General features: G+C 37.9%; 1 protein-coding gene across 1 annotated transcript in view; it reads left to right on the forward strand.

The window, feature by feature from the left end:
- The window catches only part of RSF1 (remodeling and spacing factor 1), a 170445-nt gene that overhangs the window by 85966 nt on the left and 64041 nt on the right, over positions 1-20438 (forward strand). The window contains exons 3-4 of the mRNA XM_061204104.1: positions 16530-16622; positions 17967-18172. Of these exons, the coding sequence (XP_061060087.1) occupies positions 16530-16622; positions 17967-18172 (299 nt within the window). The remainder of the gene's footprint in view (positions 1-16529; positions 16623-17966; positions 18173-20438) is intronic.

Raw genomic sequence — 20438 nt, forward strand, 5'->3', positions numbered from 1 at the left:
CATTCATTGTTGTGCTATATCCTGCACTTGCTAACATATATTTCCCAATTTCATCCAGAATGTAAAGGAACCTGAAAATCTAGCTGGTGACTTTTTACTTTTAAGGTGGAGTTACCCTCCTAAAAGAAACCCAGTGAGTAGAAATTTAAAATAGCAGTTCTGCGACGACCTGTTAACGTCTTGCTTCATTGGATAGGCCTTGGCCTTATTGAGCTTCAGATTCCTTTTGGTGAGTCACAAAGAAATTTCTCTGCCAGTGAACTCTTATGCCTCCATGAAACTCCTCTATTTCCTGTGGTTGTTAATGACTTTAGATACCACGTGAGCAATTTCAGACACCTTAGCCATGGATAATGAATACCACCATGTCAATAAACAGATATGTACCTTCAACAAATTCATTATCTGTGCCTCTGCTTTCCCACTGCCCTGCCTCCTGCCCAAAAACAACAATAAAGAGGCCCTAAGAACTAATGGGAAAGCTAATTTTTAATAAATTATCCTTTAAAGGAGTTGATTTCCTTTAGCCTCAGAATTATTTCTAAGAGACAGATGGTAATTTATTATAGCTATTTTTCTTCAATTTTGTGATTTCTTCAGTGCATGCCACAACCAGTGATTTAGAGACAGTTTTTCAATGAAAAAAGAAATACTGTCACATTGAATGTTACCATGGATTTTAAAAGGCTCTTGATTTTAAGAAATGTTAACATATTAAAAAATGTATGCTTATTAGAATAAGCAAAGAGTATTTGCTGGTGCTCAATACTTGAGGGATAATGACCTTCAGTAGAAAATAACCTAATGTGTCTCTTCTGGGATGTCTATCCACCACTTAACAGAAAATGACCTCATTTATCCCTCAAAAGTAAAGGGAAGATAAGAGATAATCTCTGTCCTTTGGTTTCTAGTAACAGGTTTAGAACTCTTTGGAAAGTGAATAAATTTGGCAATAGATGCGTTTAACCTAAATGACAATTTCAGTAAAGCCCATTGCCCATTGCCTTTACTCCTTTTACTCCTTAGGAAGCTTGTCATGTGTTAGCAAGTCATAAGGGTCATCTTTTGTCATTTGCTAATTTGGATATATTTTGACAAGGGTTAGATATTTCTCTACTGCAATAAATACTGTTTTCAAAAGTAAACTAAGGTTGTTATCTTTCATTTTTATTTGCCTTGTTAATATTAATTTGTGTTTTACTTTATTTGAGATATAATTCATACAACATAAAATAATAATACAGCATAAAATTTGCCATATTAAAATATATTCATTGATTTTTAGTATATTCATTGAGTTTTAGTATAGTCACTGTGTTGTACAACCATAACCACTATCTAATTCCAGAACATTTCCGTCACCCCAAGAAGAAACTGTACCCATTAGCAATCCGTTCCGTTCAAACTCCTTCCTGCTCAAATCCCCTGGCAGCCCCCAATCTACTTTCTGTCTTTATGGATTTGCCTATTATGGACATTTCTTATAGATGGAATCATAAAATAAGTGGCCTTTTGTGTCTTCTTTCACTTAGCATAATGATTTCAAGGTTTATTCATATTATAGTATATATCAGTATTCCATTCCTTTTTATTGCCAAACACTGTTCCATTGTTTGGTTTATACCACATTTTATTTATTCATCATCAATTGATGATCATTTGGATTTTTTCACTTTTTGGCTGTTAGGAGTAATGTTGCTATGAATGTTGGTATACAAGTGTTTGTGTGGCCATGTATTTTCATTTCTCTTCTGTATGTACCTAGGAGTATAATTACTGGGTCATATGGTATTTTTCTGAGGAACTGCCAAACTGTTTTCCATAGTTGCTATACTATTTTACATTCCCATCAGCAATTTATGAGGGTTTCAATTCTCCAAAGCTTATATTTTAATAATAATGATAAGAGCTAATATTTGAGAACTTACTATATACTAGATCCTATGCTATTTTACGTACATTATCATTTAATTCATAGTACAACCCAGATCATGGAGAATAAATAACTCCCGAGGTCACATGGATAGTAGATGATGAAGCAAGGGTTGAACATAAGTTTGATGCCACAGAATGAATACTTAATGCTTTATTTATTGGAAAGCATTTTCACCTACTTTTAACTTTGCAAAATGTTCCTTAAAGAGTACCATTTACTCTGTGGTAATGTGTAAGTAGCCATAATTTACCCTCATAAATGAATTGCATGCGGTGGTGTAGAAAGAGCACTGGATTTCTAATGGGGAAAAACCTGAACTCTGCTAGTTACTAGGTGCGTAAGTTTAGTTACTTCTTTGATCCTCTGTTTTCTCATGCAAGTATATGTGAATACTTTTCAGCATAGTCTTGTCAAATAGTTGGAACTCAGCAAATGTTGTTTAAATATTAATAATAAATTATCAGAGAAACAGTGGCAGTTTTACTTTTTTTTTCCTGTGTCTGGCATTCCTTTGGAAGTTGATAGCAACTTGGGCCAAATTATTTATACTTGTGGATATGGAAATGTTGGGTTGCATTTTCTTTAGTTTTCTAGTGAACTTCAGGTGGTCCAGTGAATGTTTTATGTTGATAATACACCTGCAGGCTTTTCCAGTCAGAAGGGATCAGTGCCTTAATTATGGCTGGGAAGTCTCCTGTGGCAAGAGTGCCCTTGTAGGTGACTTAAGAAACGCGCTTTTCCCCTCCAGAGATTTTTTTTCAAGTGTGCACACTTGTATTGGTCATAACCTCTCAATTATATACTCAGGAGTACTGCTCCTTCATAACCACATTTGTTTATTTAGTAAACATACCTGTAACTCTAGTATTAGTGTGTTTTGAAAGAAGTTACATAAAAATACCAATTTAAAGTTATATCTCATTACTTCAGCTACTAAGCAGATAAACCTGGGAAGTAAAAATAAAATCTCCTAAAATTTCCTATGTATAAGAAGCTTTAGGAACCCATTGAAGAATATGATAATGATGTGTATGTCTCTTTTTATTTATTTATTTATTTGTTTGTTTATTTTTGGCTGCGTTGGGTCTTCATGCTGCGCGCGGGCTTTCTCTAGTTGCGGTGAGCAGGGGCTACTCTTCGTTGCGGTGCATGGGCTTCTCATTGCGGTGGCTTCTCTTGTTGCAGAGCATGGACTCTGGGTGCACGGGCTTCAGTAGTTGTGGCACGTGGGCTCAGTAGTTGTGGCTTGTGGGCTCTAGAGTGCAGGCTCAGTAGTTGTGGCGCATGGGCTTAGCTGCTCCACAGCATGTGGGATTTTCCCAGACCAGGGCTCGAACCCATGTCCTCTGCATTGGCAGACAGATTCTCAACCCCTCTGCCACCAGGGAAGCCCGATGTGTATGTGTCTTGATTCTTGTCTGAGCTGAAAATGAGAGGATGGAGTATATAAGATGTATTGAGAATTTATTGTAGTGTTTTTAGAACTTCTTTTGATTGTTGCCTGTAGTATGAAATATGTATTTCTTGAGATTTAACAACTTGCAAAATGCAGTAGATACCCTACCTCATACCATATGCAAAAATTAACTCAAAATGGATTAACAGCCTAATGAAAAGAGCTAGAACCATAAACCTCTTAGAATAAAATATAGGGATAAACCTTCACGACCTTGGCCTTGGCAGTAGAGTCTTAGATCTGACACCAAAAGCATGTGAGCAACCAGAAAAACAATAGATAAATTGGACTTTATCAAAATTAAAAACTTTTGTGCATCAAATAACATTATGAAGAAAGTGAAAAGACAACCTACAAAATGGGAGAAAATATTTGCAAATCGTATGACTGATAAGAACTTAATATCTAGACTATATAAGGAACTCCTAAAACTCAACAACAAAAAGACCAACCCAGTTTAAAAATGAGCAAAATTTTTAAGTAGACATTTCTCTAAAGATATACAAAGATTAATAATTAGCACATGAAAAGATGCTCAACATCTTCAGTCACTGGGGAAATGCAAATCAAAAACACAATGAGATATTACTTTATACCTAATAGGATGACTGTTTTTTAAAAAGAAAATAATAAGTATTGGTGAGATTGTGGAGATATTGAAACTCTGATGGGAATGCAAAATGGTGCAGCTGTTGTGGAAAACAGTTTGGCGCGTCCTCAAAAAGCTAAACATAGAATTGCCGTGGGGCCTATCAGTTCTACTCCTAGCTATGTACGCAAAAGAATTGAAAACAGAGACTCAAACAGATACTTGTATGCCGGTGTTTATTGTAGCGTAATTCATAATAGCCAAAAGATTGAAACTACCCAAGTGTCCATCAACAGATGAATGGATAAACAAAATGTGTATTCATACAATGCAGTATTTTTCATCCCTGAAAAGGAATGAAGTTCTTATATGTGCTACCACATGGGCAATCCTCGAAAACATTACACTAAGTAAAAGAAGCCAGGCACAAAAGGACAAATATTGGATGATTCCACTTATAAGAACTATCTAGGGCTTCCCTGGTGGCGCAGTGGTTGAGAGTCCGCCTGCCAATGCAGGGGACACGGGTTCGAGCCCTGGTCTGGGAAGATCCCACATGCCGCGGAGCAACTGGGCCCGTGAGCCACAATTACTGAGCCTGCGCGTCTGGAGCCTGTGCTCCGCAACAAGAGAGGCCACGACAGTGAGAGGCCCGCGCACTGCGATGAAGAGTGGCCCCCGCTCGCTGCAACTAGAGAAAGCCCTCGCACAGAAACGAAGACCCAACACAGCCATAAATAAATAAATAAAAAAAAAAAAAAAAAAAAAGAACCAAAGTCCCATGCCACCTTAAAAAAAAAAAACAAAACTATCTAGAATAGGCAAATTCATAGAGACAAAGTAGATTAGAGATTACCAGGTGCTGCAGGGTGGGAGGAGAATAGGGAGTTATTGCTTAAAGTTTAAAGAGTTTCTGTTTGGAGGGAATTCCCTGGAGGTCCAGTGGTTAGGACCCTGTGCTTCCCTTCCTGAGGACCGGGGTTCAATCCCTGTTTGGGGAACTAGCATCCCACAAGCCACATGGCATGTCCAAAAAAAAAAAAAAAAAGAGTTTCTGTCTGGATAATAAAAAAAACTTTTGGAAATAAAAAGTGTTAATGGTTATACAACATTGTGAATGTGATTGATAAATGCCACTGAATTATACTCTTAATGGTTAAAATGGCAAATTTTATGTTTATTTATATGTAAACATTATATCTCTGTATACTAAATTCGTATATATTTCACAATATTTAAAAAGGCAGCAGTTAGGGAATTTTCTCTAGATCTGGCAGTAATCGTAGCTTCAACATACTCACTATCATATTGGATACAGAGTATAACAAGGCAAGCCATTCAGTATAATATAGGGTTAATTACTCAGAAAATAAAAGTAGGGAATCAATAATTTTGTTTAATATGACATGTTTTTTTAATATATCTGAAACAAAAGTGTCATGAAACAATGTTTATGTACAGTTTGAAGAATACCAATATACTTCCTACCAGCTCTTAATTCTCTGTGTATTTTCTGCTGTGTTCCAGTTGGTTCTTGTGGTGTTTTTCTGGATCCATTTTCAGGTTTGCATTTATATAAGTAGCTGTGGCACTGTGAGTATCTGATCTTCCTAATCTCATCTCTTTTATTAGCAACAAAACCTCCATTTTACAGATGAAGATCCTGAAATTCAGAGAGGTGATTGACCTTGACAAGATCACACTGCTGATAGAGCCTGGATTTGAATCTCAATCTATTTTATACTAAAGCCTTATTTCCCTTTCTATTTAGATTATTGATATAAAGTAGATCTCTTGGAAAGAGGTACTTACCTATCACACACTTTCCATTTAGGCCTAGTTTAGGTATATGGTTACGCTTACCTATGATACAAAATAGCTATGGTAGAGATCTTATTTTTCTTGCTGGATTTTTGTCAGATACTTGCAAGGTACCTTTTCCTTAACTAAGACTTCAGAATAGACTACTTTTGAGAGTAGCTTCTCAAATTTTTGACATGTGTAAATGTGCCAAATTTATAGGTTAACAGATTCCAGCTGCCTGTCCCACTAAGAGTTCCTTTAGCAGGAGTTGTAGTGTCTTACTTATCCTGATGTCAAGCACAGTGTCTGGCATACAATAAAGTCCTGATAAAGAACTGTTTATCCTGTTTGTGGAATGAGCTAATTAACTGATACATACCTGTGCTCTGGTCAGTTGTTGGGGTTTTTGTGTTCTTTTGATTTTCAAAACCATGTTGTTAGAGAAATCTTGCCATCGAAATATTTCCTGTATATATATATATATATATATATATATATATATATATATATATATATATATATTTTTTTTTTTTTTTTTTTTTTTTGGTGAAAAAAAGAACCATCCAAAATTTATTCTCCGACAGACAGCATCAGCAGGTAAAAACTACAGGGGTTTCTCCGTAGATCATACATTCACAAGGCATTATTAGCTTAACAAGTGAGAAAGCCTCTGGTGTGTTTTCTGTAACAATATCCACTTCACAGTGTAAACAGGTACTATTATTGTGTTCACTTACAATTCCAGAAGGAAAGGCACAACTTGGCAAAACAAAAAAAAATTTTTTTTGGATCCTAAAGTCAGGTGCAATTACCTGAGACTTGAGAACAGTCGCAATCCACTTTTCCACATAGAGGGGCAAAGACTTCACCCAGAAATGTGGGTCTTTCTTTCTCCTTCCTTGTTAAATCCTCAAGAGTAACGCTTCATCGTCTGCTTAATATCACATATACAAAAGGGGGATTAAGAAAAAAAGAATCACAACATCTTGAACTTCCAACTGCTCGCACCAATACATCAACTCTTAGGTTTACGACAGGGCCTAGGAACACTTCAGCGGTCATCAAATAAGAAAATAGAGACTATAGCTACAAAAATAACACATGAATGACGTAGATAAATTAAAGCTTTCACATCCAGGACTTGCCTGTTCCAACTTGGTAGCCTTCATGCAATACTCAGGAAAAAAAAAAATCTTCATGATTACTTGGCATAAGTCACAGTCAAGGAACTTCTGGTACAAATTAGTATAAGAAGTTATTAGTATATAATAAGGAAACACGCCCTTCCGGTGAGTTTGTTTCTTCAAGAACGGACACCCAGCGCTTCAGAGTAGGCACCGGTGAACTAAATTAAGTCGCCTGAGATTCCCTGCTCAGGTGCTCACCTCTCCTGGTTTTAGGAAGAAGAAGCGCATCTGGAAAGCATAGGGAGGACCTTGGCACTCTTGGGGCTCCACCTGAACTGTATTTAAATAAGCAGCAACGCACACACTGACTCTCTAAGGACTAAAATCCGTCCATTTGAGGGCATTCTACTTAAGGTTCCAAGGTTGAAAAAAAATTTGGAATTCTACAACCTTTGTTTAAAAAAAAAATACATTCAAAAAAGAAAAGACAAATGGGTGTAGGGTTGGGAGAATACAAAACAGGTCCCTAAACGGACGACAGACCTTGTCCATTTACCCGTATACAGTCAGCACTGAAGTAAGTATACAGTAACCCACCCACCCACCCCACCCCCAAACAGGCAAAACAGTTGTCTTCTCCATGGTGGTTCAACACCTTCCAACTTGAAATAAGTGACAGTCTTTTATTTCCTGTATATTTTTTTAGGAATTAAAGAAACATCCATTGTATATAACTCTTAATATACATTCTTATAGGCAGTGTTCCCAGATAGCCCGTCATAATAGTAAGTTGACTCTGTAGTTATATCAGAGAACATTGATACAGTAAATATTGAGTGTCCACTATTAGCAAGGCCCTGAACTTGGGAGATACTGTAGGAAATAGAAAGATGAATCAGACTTTGTTTTTGCTTTTAAAAATCTTGTAGTTTTACAGAACATCCACTCCAAATGAAATAATGTTTGTGAAAGTTCTACTGTAAATAGTAAAACATTTACTATGTAATATACTAGGCATAAAACTTGTTGCTTTGTAAGATATGTATACTAACAATCTGAATCTGCCTTCTCTTGAGTATCCTCTGCCAAGCTTAGCTCCAGCTTCATCACCTTTCCCATGAATTATTGCAAAACAGGCTTTAGTGGGTCTCCTTGACCTCAGAATCTATCCTCCTGTCTGTCTTGCGTGGTGCAATAGAACTGTTTTTCATCAGTACTTCCAAATGCTTGTTGAGTCCTCATATTTATGAGCCACGACCTACTTTCATGGCCTTGTCTCTACCCACACCCACCCCCCAACACTCATGATCTAGGATTCTAAGGGCTCAGCATAAAGAGCTCCTCTATTCGCCTTCACATTGATAGAACATACCAAAATATTCACATCCCCAGTGGTTTTCATATTGTTCTGTTTTTCTTGAAATACTCTTTATTTACCTCTTTTTCTGGTAAAACCTCATTCATCCTTTAGGTCCTAGCATAAATGTCACCACTTGAATAAAACCTTCTTTGATCTCCCTTCATCCATTGGTTGAATAAGGGTTTCTCTCCTCTGTATTTTCATAGTAGTTCATAGATACATCAGTTACTCAGTTTGTAGATGACTCTGACTGCTTTCCACCTCTATAATTTGTTTTCATGACCATCTCGCTCTCTGAATTCTGAACTTCTGAACTTCTTAGAGCAGAGACTGTCTGTTAATTCATCTTGGCCCTCCAAATACTAAATGTGCTCAGTAAATGTTTCGTTTAGTCCTCTGGAAAGAATATTATATACAAAATAGTCGGACATATTTAAGTATTAGGTCAGGGGGACTTGGTGAGGTGTAATTTGAGTATAATAAAGGAGCTGAATGATTTCTAATTCTCAGTCTAGCTTTTTTCCATAGCTTGGTTGGTGATAACTGGCTTCATTGGTGTCTTAAATATATTACTGATTTCACCATAAATTACTAGAGATACTAATTCCTATTTCTCTCATTTCTTGGCTAAATCACAGAACCTCCTAAGGATAACAGTACACCCCTCTCAGGCTTGTGAGAATTGACTGAGTTAATATTTTAAAGCAATTGGAATAGTATTGGCACATGGTAAACACAATAAATGTTAGCTGTTATTATCCTGGTAAGAATTTATAATGTTCTCTAAGATGTGTTGTGTTGCCTATAGAAGTTACTGGTGGTTATCTTAAAATAATAATACTTTAAATTAAGGTAAAAACATTGTTTTTCTATGTCTTTCGTTTATTCATCAGATATTTGTTTTGTACCTGCTGTGTGTCTCATACTTTGTCACAAGCTAGGGATACAAAGATGACTTCTCAGAGCTCAGCCAAAAAATTCTTCTTGACTCAGATTTGAAAAGGTTTAAGTAAAGACTGTATATGATCCAGTGGAAAGATCTCTGAACCAGGAGTCATAAGCTTCAAGATTCAGCTCAGTCACTAACTTTGAGAAGGACATTTCTTAGATGTCTAATACATACCTCAAACGTATTAGGTACGAAAGAGATCTCTTTTCTCTCAGGTATTCCTTTATATCTTCGTTAAAAGCACTTTCATCCTTCCATTTGTTCAAGGCAAGGAATTTAGATGTCACCTTTGGTTTTTCTTTCCATTCACCTTCCATATCTGTTCTTTCAGAAGTCCTGATGATTCTACCTTCAAAATACAGCTGTCTACTTCTTTCTGTTCCCACTACTACCACCATAGTCCATGTCATCATTATCTCTTGCCTTAAAATTGGTTTCTTAGTTTCCATTCTTTTCCCTCTGCAGTCTGTTTTACACACAGCAGCCGTTTCTGAAACATAAATCCGATCTAATTATTCCCCCATGTAAAATCCTCCCATCATATTGAAACCCTCCTACCCTGTTGGGGGGAATGTAAATTGGTGCAGCCACTATGGAAAACAGTATGGAATTTCCTTAAAAAACTAAAAATAGAGCTACCATATGATCCAGCAATCCCATTCCTGGGCATATGCCTGAAACTAACAAAATATTTTTTAATTTTTTAATTGAAGTATAGTTGATTTACAGTGTTGTATTAGCTTCTGGTGTACAGCAAAGTGATTCATATATATATGGTCTTCATCTTCTTTTCCATATGGTTTATTACAGGGTATTGAATACAGTTCCCTATGCTATACAGTAGGACCTTGTTGTTTATCTATTTTATATATAGTAGTTTGTATCTGCTAATACCAGACTCCTAATTTATCCCTCCCACTATCCCCTTTGGTAACCCTAAGTTTGTTTTCTATGTCTGTGAGTCTCTTTCTGTTTCATAGATAAGTTAATTTGTGTCATATTTTAGATTCCATATAAGTGATATATCATATGGTATTTGTCTTTCTCTTTCTAATTTCAGTTAGTAGGATAATCTCTGGGTCCATCCATGTTGCTGCAAAATGGCATCATTTCATTCTTTTTGATGACTGAGTGGTATTTAATTGTATATATATGCCACATCTTCTTTATCTGTTCATCTGTCGATGGACGTTTAGGTTGCTTCCATGTCTTGGCTGTTGTAAATAGTGCTCCTATGAACATTAGGAGTGCATGTATCTTTTCGAATTAGAATTTCCTCTGGATACATGCCCAGGAGTGGGATTGCTGGATCATATGGCAACTCTATTTTTAGTTTTTTAGGAACCTCCATACTGTTTTCCATAGTGGCTGCACCAATTTACATTCCTAGCAACAGTGTAGGAGTGTTCCCTTTTCAACACAACCTCTCCACCATTTAACACAATATTCTGTATGAGCTATGCTCTCCCCACGCAAAAAAAAAAAGATTGTAAAAAATCCATCACATTTGAAATTAGATTTTAATTTCTTACCCTGGCCTACATAAATTTGGCCTTTGGTTACCTCTTCAACTTTATCTTTTGCTGCTCTCCCTCTTATTCTACTTCACTTACACTGATCTTTTTTTGTGGTTTTATAATATGCCAAACCTTAAGGCTTTGTGCTTGCTGTTTCTTCTACCTGGAACATTCCTATGCCAGGTCTTCATGTGGCTGATTTCTATTTTATCAGTCATGTCTCAACTTTTTGTGTCAAATGTCAACTTTTTTTAATGAGGCCTCCCCTGAGCACCCAATCCAGAGTAGCACTCAGACTTTTCTCTTTCACAGTATTCTATTTTATTTTCAACATAGCCTTTGTCTCTACTTGATATTTTCTTATGTTCACCTATTTGACTGCCTCCTAGAATATAAGCTCCATGGTGGCAGGTTGGTTGTTTTCTTTACCCTGGTATTCCAGGTCCTAGACTAGTTCCTGCCATAGAACAAGTACTCAGTAAATATTTGTGGAATCGCTGGATAAATGAATCTCTTTAAATTTCATGTCTCTCAGTGGTAAAATAAAGGTTTTCATCTGAATGATATTCAGGGACTCCCCCATCAAAGGTAAACAATGGCAGACACCAGTTAAAGGCTGTAATGACTGATTTTATTCAATAACTACGGTGGTAGTGTTAGCGCAAGTTCATGTGCCCGACACAACAGTGAGGCCAAACACACCGAGACATCGGAGTTTAGAGCAGAGAAAGGTTTATTGCAGGGCCACGCAAGTAGACAGGTAGCTCAAGCCCTAAAAAGCCCCGAGCTCCCAGAAGGGTTTCAGCAAAGCATTTTTAAAAGCCAGGTTGGGGGTAGGGTTCTCAGGGTATGTGATCAGCTCATGCACAATTCTCTGACTGGCTGGTGGTGAGGGAACGGTGGAGTCACAGGGGTTAACATTATCAGCCCTTAGGCTCCAGGAGGCCTGGGCCTATGTGCTCATGGTCATCAAGTAGTTAACATCTTCCATTTGGTGGGGGGTTTTCACATCTGTAAAACAACTCAGGAAATGTGCATCAAATACTGTTACCTAGGTACTTCAGAGAGGAGCTAAAGCAGAGGATATGGGGGAAAGGGCTGTCCCGGGAAGGCCCCCATGGGGTCTTGCTCGGTTACAGTAGTAGATGGAGCTTGAGCTTGATTTCAGTTTGCCCAGAGGTGGCTGGTGTTTTAAAGGGAGAATGAGGGAGTTGGGGAGATGATAATGAGGGAGTGAAGGGGTCGAGCAGGGTTAGGGAAATTCAAAAATCACAAACACCTGGTATGAGAGTTGGTCAAAGTTAGCTTGATTAGGGCTTTTGTGCCTGCTAACTATGCAAGTTACTAGACTTCTACCCTCCCACAGAGTCTGATGATTACATATAAAAGAAATGGCTTTCAGGTCCTTGAGAAGGACACCCTGTCTTGTAGGAGATACATACGCATCTCAGAGGGACAGAAGAAAGAGTTACAATTTTAAGTTTATGTTTGTTTTTAAAATTAATGGGGGAATTCCCTGGCAGTCTCGTTGTTAGTACTTGGCGCTTTCACTGCGGTGGCCCAGGTTCGATTCCTGGTCGGGGAATTAAGATCCTGCAAGCTGCGCAGCATGGCCAAAAAGAAGAAAAGGAGGTGAGGGACCTAGATCAGGTATTGGCTGGAACAAACAATAAATTATTTTGGCAACCTTGAGTTTTCTAGACAGCAGTGAGGGAGGAGCAGGGTTGTGCTAGGGACGTGTCCTTAGGCTGATAAGAAGCCATGCTGGAGTTTGGTCTGGTCTCTCAGTGCAGGTGTTTGGATATTCATGCTGAGAGTTTTTGCAGTTATTCTATACCCCTCCTCCTTTTTAATGCCTTATCTTTCGAACTGCCAAAAAGAGAAGAATTACTGGTACTTCCATTGTGTATATGAATCTAAGATTAATATGTTAATGATCTCACTGAGATAAATTCTGTGTATTTGCTGTGTAGGCATGTGAAACTACCTTTCTTATAAATATTGAGCTGATGTGAACTTTTAAATGCCCCCCCACGCCCCCTCCCCTTTATTTTCCATCCTCAACCTTGTTTTTCTCTGTGTAGAAGTTAGGAAGAATAGACACAGGGAGTTTTGGAGCGACAGCAGGCAGCCAGCCAAGAGGTCTCCCAGGCTGAATGGCATTCAGCCTTGCAGGCACGGGACATTTGATTTTGTGTGTGTATTAGAAAGACTGTTCCTTAGGCACCATACAGGGGACGCAACAAGATGTGACCGCTCATTAACTACATTTAGAGAGAGTCAAACTTAAAACCAGTATTACGGAATTATAACTTATGGTGATAAATATGAATGTTCTGGATATTGGAACATTCTCTAAAGAGGAATTGCATGCAAAACCAAATTATAATTATATATTGATACAAGGCTGCTTGGTTAGAATCAAGTTGGAACATGGGGAGTTAATGTAAATTACCAATCTGCTAGGGATCCCCTTGCTTTAAGGTCCCAAGAATAACTGTCTAGACAGTCTCTGATAAACAAAGCTAATTTCTGGTTCTCTAGGCAAACTGTGGCCCCTCGGTCAAATCTGGCCTGCTGCTTGTTTATGTATGGCTTGAAAACTAAGAATGGTTTTATGTATTTAAATGGTTGGGAGAATGGTTGACATGAAAATTATATGAAATTCAAATTTCCTTGTAAAGTGGTATTGTAATACAGTGAAGCTCACTTGTTTATGTATTTTCTGTGACTGCTTTTGTACTATAACAGCAGAGTTGAATAGTTGAAAAAGAGGCCATATGGTCACAAAGCCTAAATTATTTCCTGTTTGTCACTTAGAAAAAGTTTGCTGACTCTTGGTGAGATTATATAGTCCTGCATAAGAATTATTTAAGTGTCATTTAGAGTACTTTTTTTATTTGCAGGTTTTATTTGCAGTATTTACTTTGTGGTAACAATAGGTTAGGGCTATTTGGACAAATCTAATTAATGTGCCTTTGGTCGGCGGTGGCGGGGGGGCGGGGGGGGAGTACCTCAAATGGCACAGTAGTATGTCTACATTGCCCTTAAAGAAACAGAAAATGAATAGCATGTTTATCTCTGAATATCAGCACAACAGAGGTTTTACACCCTAAGCATTGTAAATGAAGGTCAGTAAATTGAAGTAGTGAGGAAGCAGAGGCTTATATCTTAATTATCTTTGTATCTACCTCTCTTTCTCTTTCCTCCCCTTTCACACAGTAAATGATAATCAACAGTTGTTCAGCTGTATTTGGTATCTGACGCCGTGAGCTGTTGGTCATGCTTTGGAGCTGTGTCATTCTCAGCCCCTTTGGTGAAACTGAACTTCCCCACACTCAGCTTTAGCCTACATCTTCTTCTAGGGGTGTGGTATACAGTAGAGCACTCAAGAAATGCTTCATCCAAGTCATAAGCTTGTCTCTGTGTTGTTGGCTGTCCCTCTGTCTGATATTTTAAAATTGAGACATTATTCACATACCATGAAATTCACTCTTTAAAAATATGCAATTCAGTGTTTTTAAGCATATTCACAAGGATGTGCGCTATCTTAACTGTAGAACACTATCAAAATTGTAGAGCATTTTTGTTACTCTGAAACGAAATCTGCTCATAGCCACCACTGTCTGTTCCTCCCTCTGCTTACCCACTAGCAACTGCTAATGAATTTTGTCTATATGGATTTGACTCCTGTGGAAATTCCATATACAAACTTTCATAAATTTGTGACCTTTTATGTCTGGTTTCTTTCACATAGCATCGTGTTTTGATGTTCATCCGTGCTGTACAATATATCACTACTTCATTCCTTTTCATGGATGCATAAAATCCCATTGTATTTATATTCCACGTATTATTTTATTCATTCATCAGTTGATGGAAATTTGGGTTGTTCCCACCTTTTGGCTATTGTACTGTGATGAACGTTTGTACAGTATATGTTTTCATTTTTGGGGTGTACATACCGAAGAGTGGAATTGCTAAGTCATGTGGAAACTCGGTATTAACATTTTGAGGAATTGCTAAACTTTTTTTTACAAAGCGGCTGCACCATTTTACATTCCCATCATTTGCTATTATCCTTTTTTAAAAAAAAATTTATTTAATTTATTTATTTTTGGCTGTGTTGGGTCTCCGTTGCTGCGCGGGCTTTCTCTAGTTGGCGGCGAGCAGGGGCTACTCTTTGTTGCGGTGCGCAGGCGTCTCATTGCAGTGGCTTCTCTTGTTGCAGAGCATGGGCTCTAGGCACGTGGGCTTCAGTAGTTGTGGCGCGTGGGCTCAGTAGTTGTGGCGCGTGGGCTCTAGAGCGCAGGCTCAGTAGTTGTGGCGCATGGGCTTAGTTGCTCCACAACATGTGGGATCTTCCTGGACCAGGGCTCAGACCCATGTCCCCTGCATTGGCAGGCGGTTTCTCAACCACTGCGCCACCAGGGAAGCCCCTATCCTTCTTTTGATTACAGCTATCCTAACAGGTATGAAGTAGTATTTCATTGTGGTTTTGATTTGCATTTCCCTAATGACTAAGGACATTGACTATCTTTTCCTGTGCTTATTGGCCATTTATATATATTCTTTGGCAAAGTGTCTATTCACATGTTGACCTTTAGGTTTTGATATAATCATTTGAGGTCTTCCTTGTATAATATTCCAGAAATTTCCCTTATTCTGTATATCTCATTTTTTTTTCTCTACAAAATGTAGTGCTATCAGTCAGAGGAAGTATGGTATTCCAGAGAATGGAGAGCTCATTCTTCCTTTTTGCCTTCGAAGATCCCCCATGATATAGTTCCTGGCCATACTGCATTCTGTCCTGACTTGGTGAAAAAAAAAAGATGACACCAGTACAGGAGAGGAAAAGGGTAGCCCTCCCAGGAGGGCCAGCCTGGTCTTATTCCTAGGTTGAGGTGGTTATATAAGCAGTTTCACTTGCCTGTTTGTTTTTCTCCTGCCAGCGTTTCTAGCTAATTGCCCAAGCTCCCAGATAATTTTCTGCCTTGTATTGGTTCTTCTCCCTTGGCCTTCATTGTACTCTTTGTTCCTTGGATTGGAAAAAGAGCATGAAGTTTCTAGGCACTTTATGTCATTTTTTATGCCTATTTCACAACCTTTAAGGTCAGTATTATTACTGCTCCCCTTTTGTTGCTGAAGAAACTGGCTCACAGAGGTCATAAAGCCCATGGTGCATCTCCTGATAAGTGGAATGGTTATCCAAATCTTCTTTCCTCATCATGTTAGTGTCTCTGGTTTGCTTGCAATGTTTGTATGAGAAGAGAAGCCTAGAAATTTAAGTTAATGCCACATTATAGAAGGTCTCAAATGCCAAGCAGTGGAATCTTTACCCATAATTAGGAGGACTTTGAGTTGGAGAGTTACTTGAATAAAAATATGCCTACAATTTGGCATGTTTTTTTTAGCTTGCTTCTATTGTAGGCATAGAGATGAATAAACTATTGTCCTTGCCCTTGAGGAACTTCTAGGCTATTTGGAGAGGTGGAATCAGATAATTACTTGCATTTGGGAAAATGTGCCGCAAAAATGTATATAAAATTCTTGAGAGCAGAGGAGAAAGCTGCAGGGATCACTGCTTACCTTAAATTCAATCATCAGACAGTAGTAAACATTTCTGGTATATTTAAGTAGTAGGCATTTCAGGGTGGGATTGGATTCAGTTGTGTTTGGTATAAACTTTTTCCTTTATATATTAACAAAACAGTTAACATAATTGTACAACAAAACTACCAATGTAAATTTAAATTGCTTTTATGTATTAAGACTTTAACTTTCTCTGACAGATATGTCAAGAGTTTAACAGCACGTGGGCATGGGAGATGGAGAAGAAAGGCTATCTTGAAATGAGTGTTGAATGCAAGTTAGCACTCTTAAAGGTAATAAATTTATTATTTGTTACAGTTATTTTAATTAAAAAATTCACCTTTGACTCCTTCTGGTTGAATTGGGAAATAACTAGAAAGTAGACTTTTGGTGGGGGGCTCACGCCTGCGGCATGTGGGATCTTAGTTCCCTGACCAGGGATCGAACCTGCACCCCCTGCAGTGGAAGCACCGAGTCTTAACCACTGGACCACCAGGGAAGTCCCCAAGTAGACATTTTTACTGTTAGTGGAAAAGGACAATAGATTTTTCTTTTTCTTGTTTATTTTTTGGTGATAAAACTGTTCTTTAAATTACTGGTTTTGGTTGTTTTTCAATATACAAGTATATCTAGGTTTAATGATCTCTGCTTGTAGGGACAATAGTAGAATGGGTAAACCCCACATTCATTTTATGCATTATTTGCAGTCTTCACAATCATTGTTAACAAATATGGTAAACTGTGGTTAATCTTTTACTGATTTACTAAATTAGTAATTTGATCATTAGTTTTCCAGATGACTAGGGGCATGCCAGTGTGTACTTAATAAAAGTCTCACATAACCATACCTACTTAATTAAAATAGGTCTTCTCAAAGTATAGATTTATTTTCAAGTTTGAGTTCCCCTTTTTCTCCTTGCTTGCTTCAGAGTATTGGCCCTAATTATTAGCAATGTGGTCAGCATAATGAAGGGGAAAACTACCTTTATAGAAGAGAGTCTACGGGTGTAGACACCACAGGCAAAGGCAAAGAGGCTATGATAGGAACGTCATGTATTTTCTGCCTGGGCAGATAGGTTCAGGGAAGAAATCTGACTTTATACACTAATCATACACAAAAATTTTAATAAAAAATTAGTTCTTCCAATTTGGTGATGTCAGTATTTTTTTTTTAAAGAGAATTCCGCAGAGGCAGTTATCAATAAGACTGCCTTCCTTAAAAACGGTATATGCCTCAAGCTTTCAAAAATAGATAGCCATTTCAAGAATAAAGTTCATCTAAAAGCTTTAAGAGAGAAGGAGTGATTGAAAATTTTATACCATGAACAAATTTGGGAAACTTTAGTACAAACAGACTCATCGCTTTAAAATATAACATCACTTTTGTGTCATTGGTTGGGTTAAACCTATAAATTTCTGTAATACAAAAATTAAATGTTAACTTAGAAATTTATGTTTTAAAGTTGGTTACTGAAAAATAAGTGTACAAAAGGGGAGAGAGGAAAGTGAAAGATGGATAAAACTACACGTATTCTTTCTCCTGTCCCCAAATCTGTTCCTTGGTTGAACATATCACATTTATTTTGATGGAGAAACATTTATGGGGTATTTTAAACCATGTTATGACTATTTTCCAGTACCTCTGTGAGTGTCAGTTTGATGACAATCTCAAATTCAAGAATATTATCAATGAGGAGGATGCCGATACCATGCGTCTCCAGCCAATTGGCCGTGACAAAGATGGCCTCATGTACTGGTACCAGTTGGATCAAGATCACAATGTCAGAATGTATATAGAAGAACAAGATGATCAAGATGGCTCTTCATGGAAATGCATCGTCAGGTATCTTTTATTGGAATTTTTTTAATGTTTATTTGCATGTCTCTTACTTTGATCTCTTCTCTACTGGAATATAATCTCTAAAGCTGGGTAATCCTTTTCTTTTTATGGGGTTGGGAATTCCCAGGACCTAGCCTAGTGCCCAGCCTAATACCCATAGCAGGCACTCAATTATTTGTCAAATAAATAAATATGTTTGGCAGTGTGGTCCATATCAGGACAAATACCTTGTACTTTGGAAAGCTGGAATCTGAAAAATAATGATGCATAGGTAATATGCACACAGAAACTCATCGTTAGAAAGAAATGTAAGAAAAATATTATATATATATTTTTTGGCTGTGCTGCACAGCTTCGGGATCTTAGTTCCCGGACCAGGGATCAAACCCATGCCCTCGGCAGTGAAAGCCCAGCGTCCTAACCATTGGACTGCCAGGAAATTCCCAGAAAAACATTATTTGATTTTTATTTAGCTATGTAGTTTTCTATTAGGCATTATTTGTTTATTACTCATGAATGTGGCTAATTCATCTGACACTTTACTATATTTTCAGTTTTTCCTGTGCATACATTTCTTTACTGAGGTCTGAAGAAATCTGAGGAACATTCTACTTTTTTTTGCCCTAATCTTTTTTTTTTTCTATTCTTAATTTATTTTATTTATTTATTTATTTTACTTATTTATTTTTGGCTGCATTGGGTGTTAATTGCTGCATGCAGGCTTTCTCTAGTTGTGGCTAGCAGGGGCTACTCTTTGTTGTGGTGCGCGGGCTTCTCATTGCGGTGGCTTCTCTTGCTGCAGAGCACAGGCTCTAGGCACGCAGGCTTCTGTAGTTGTGGCTCGCGGGCTCTAGAGCACAGGCTCAGTAGTTGTGGCGCAAAGGCTTAGTTGCTGTGCGGCATGTGGGATCTTCCCAGACCAGGGATCGAACCCATGTCCCCTGCATTGGCAGGTGGATTCTTAACCACTGTGCCACCAGGGAAGTCCTTCTATTCTTAATTTATTTATTTTTTTTCTTTTACATCTTTGTTGAAGTATAATTGCTTTACAATGTTGTGTTAGTTTCTGCTGTATAACAAAGTGAATCAGCTATATGTATACATATATCCCCATATCCCCTCCCTCTTGCGTCTCCCTCCCATCCTCCCTAGCCCACCCCTCTAGGTAGTCACAAAGCACCAAGCTGATCTCCCTGTGCTATACAGCTGCTTCCCACTAGCTATCTGTTTTACATTTGGTGGTATATATATGTCAGTGCTACTCTCTCACCTCGTCCCAGCTTCCCCTCCCTGCCCCATGTCCTCAAGTCCATTGTCTACGTCTGCGTCTTTATTCCTGTCCTGCCCCTAGGTTCTTCAGCCTTTTTTTTTTTAAGATTCCATATATATGTGTTAGCATACAGTATCTGTTTTTCTGTTTCTGACTTCACTCTGTATGACAGATTCTAGGTCCATCCACCTCACTAAAAATAACTCAGTTTTGTGTCTTTTTATGGCTGAGTAATATTGCAACGTATATATATGCCACATCATCTTCTTTATCCATTCATCTGTCAGTGGGCACTTAGGTTGCTTCCATGTCCTGGCTATTGTAAATAGTGCTGCAGTGAACATTGGGGTACATGACTCTTTTTGAATTATGGTTTTCTCAGGGTATACGCCCAGTAGTGGGATTGCTGGGTCATATGGTAGTTCTATTTTTAGTTTTTTAAGGAATCTCCATACAGTTCTCCATAGTGGCTCTATCAGTTTACATTCCCACCAACAACACAGGAGGGTTCTCTTTTCTCCACACCCTCTCCAGCATTTATTATTTGTAGATTTTTTGATGATGGCCATTCTGACCGGTGTGAGATGATACCTCATTGTGGTTTTGATTTCCATTTCTCTAATGATTCCTGATGTTGAGCATACTTTCATTTGTTTGTGGGCAGTCTGTATATCTTCTTTGGAGAAATGTCTATTTAGGTCTTCCGCCCGTTTTTGGATTGGGTTGTTTGATTTTGATATTGAGCTGCATGAGCTGCTTGTGTATTTTGGAGATTAATCCTTTGTCACTTGCTTCGTTTGCAAATATTTTCTACCATTCTGAGGGATGTCTTTTCATCTTCTTTATGTTTTCCTTTGCTGTGCAAAAGCTTTTAAGGTTCATTAGGTCCCATTTGTTTATTTTTGTTTTTATTTCCGTTACTTTAGGACGTGGGTCAAAAAGGATCTTGCTGTGATTTATGTCATAGAGTGTTCTGCCTATGTTTTCGTCTAAGAGTTT

The sequence above is a fragment of the Eubalaena glacialis genome, chromosome 10, assembly GCF_028564815.1.
Source record: "Eubalaena glacialis isolate mEubGla1 chromosome 10, mEubGla1.1.hap2.+ XY, whole genome shotgun sequence".
In the NCBI taxonomy this organism is placed as follows: Eukaryota; Metazoa; Chordata; class Mammalia; order Artiodactyla; family Balaenidae; genus Eubalaena; species Eubalaena glacialis.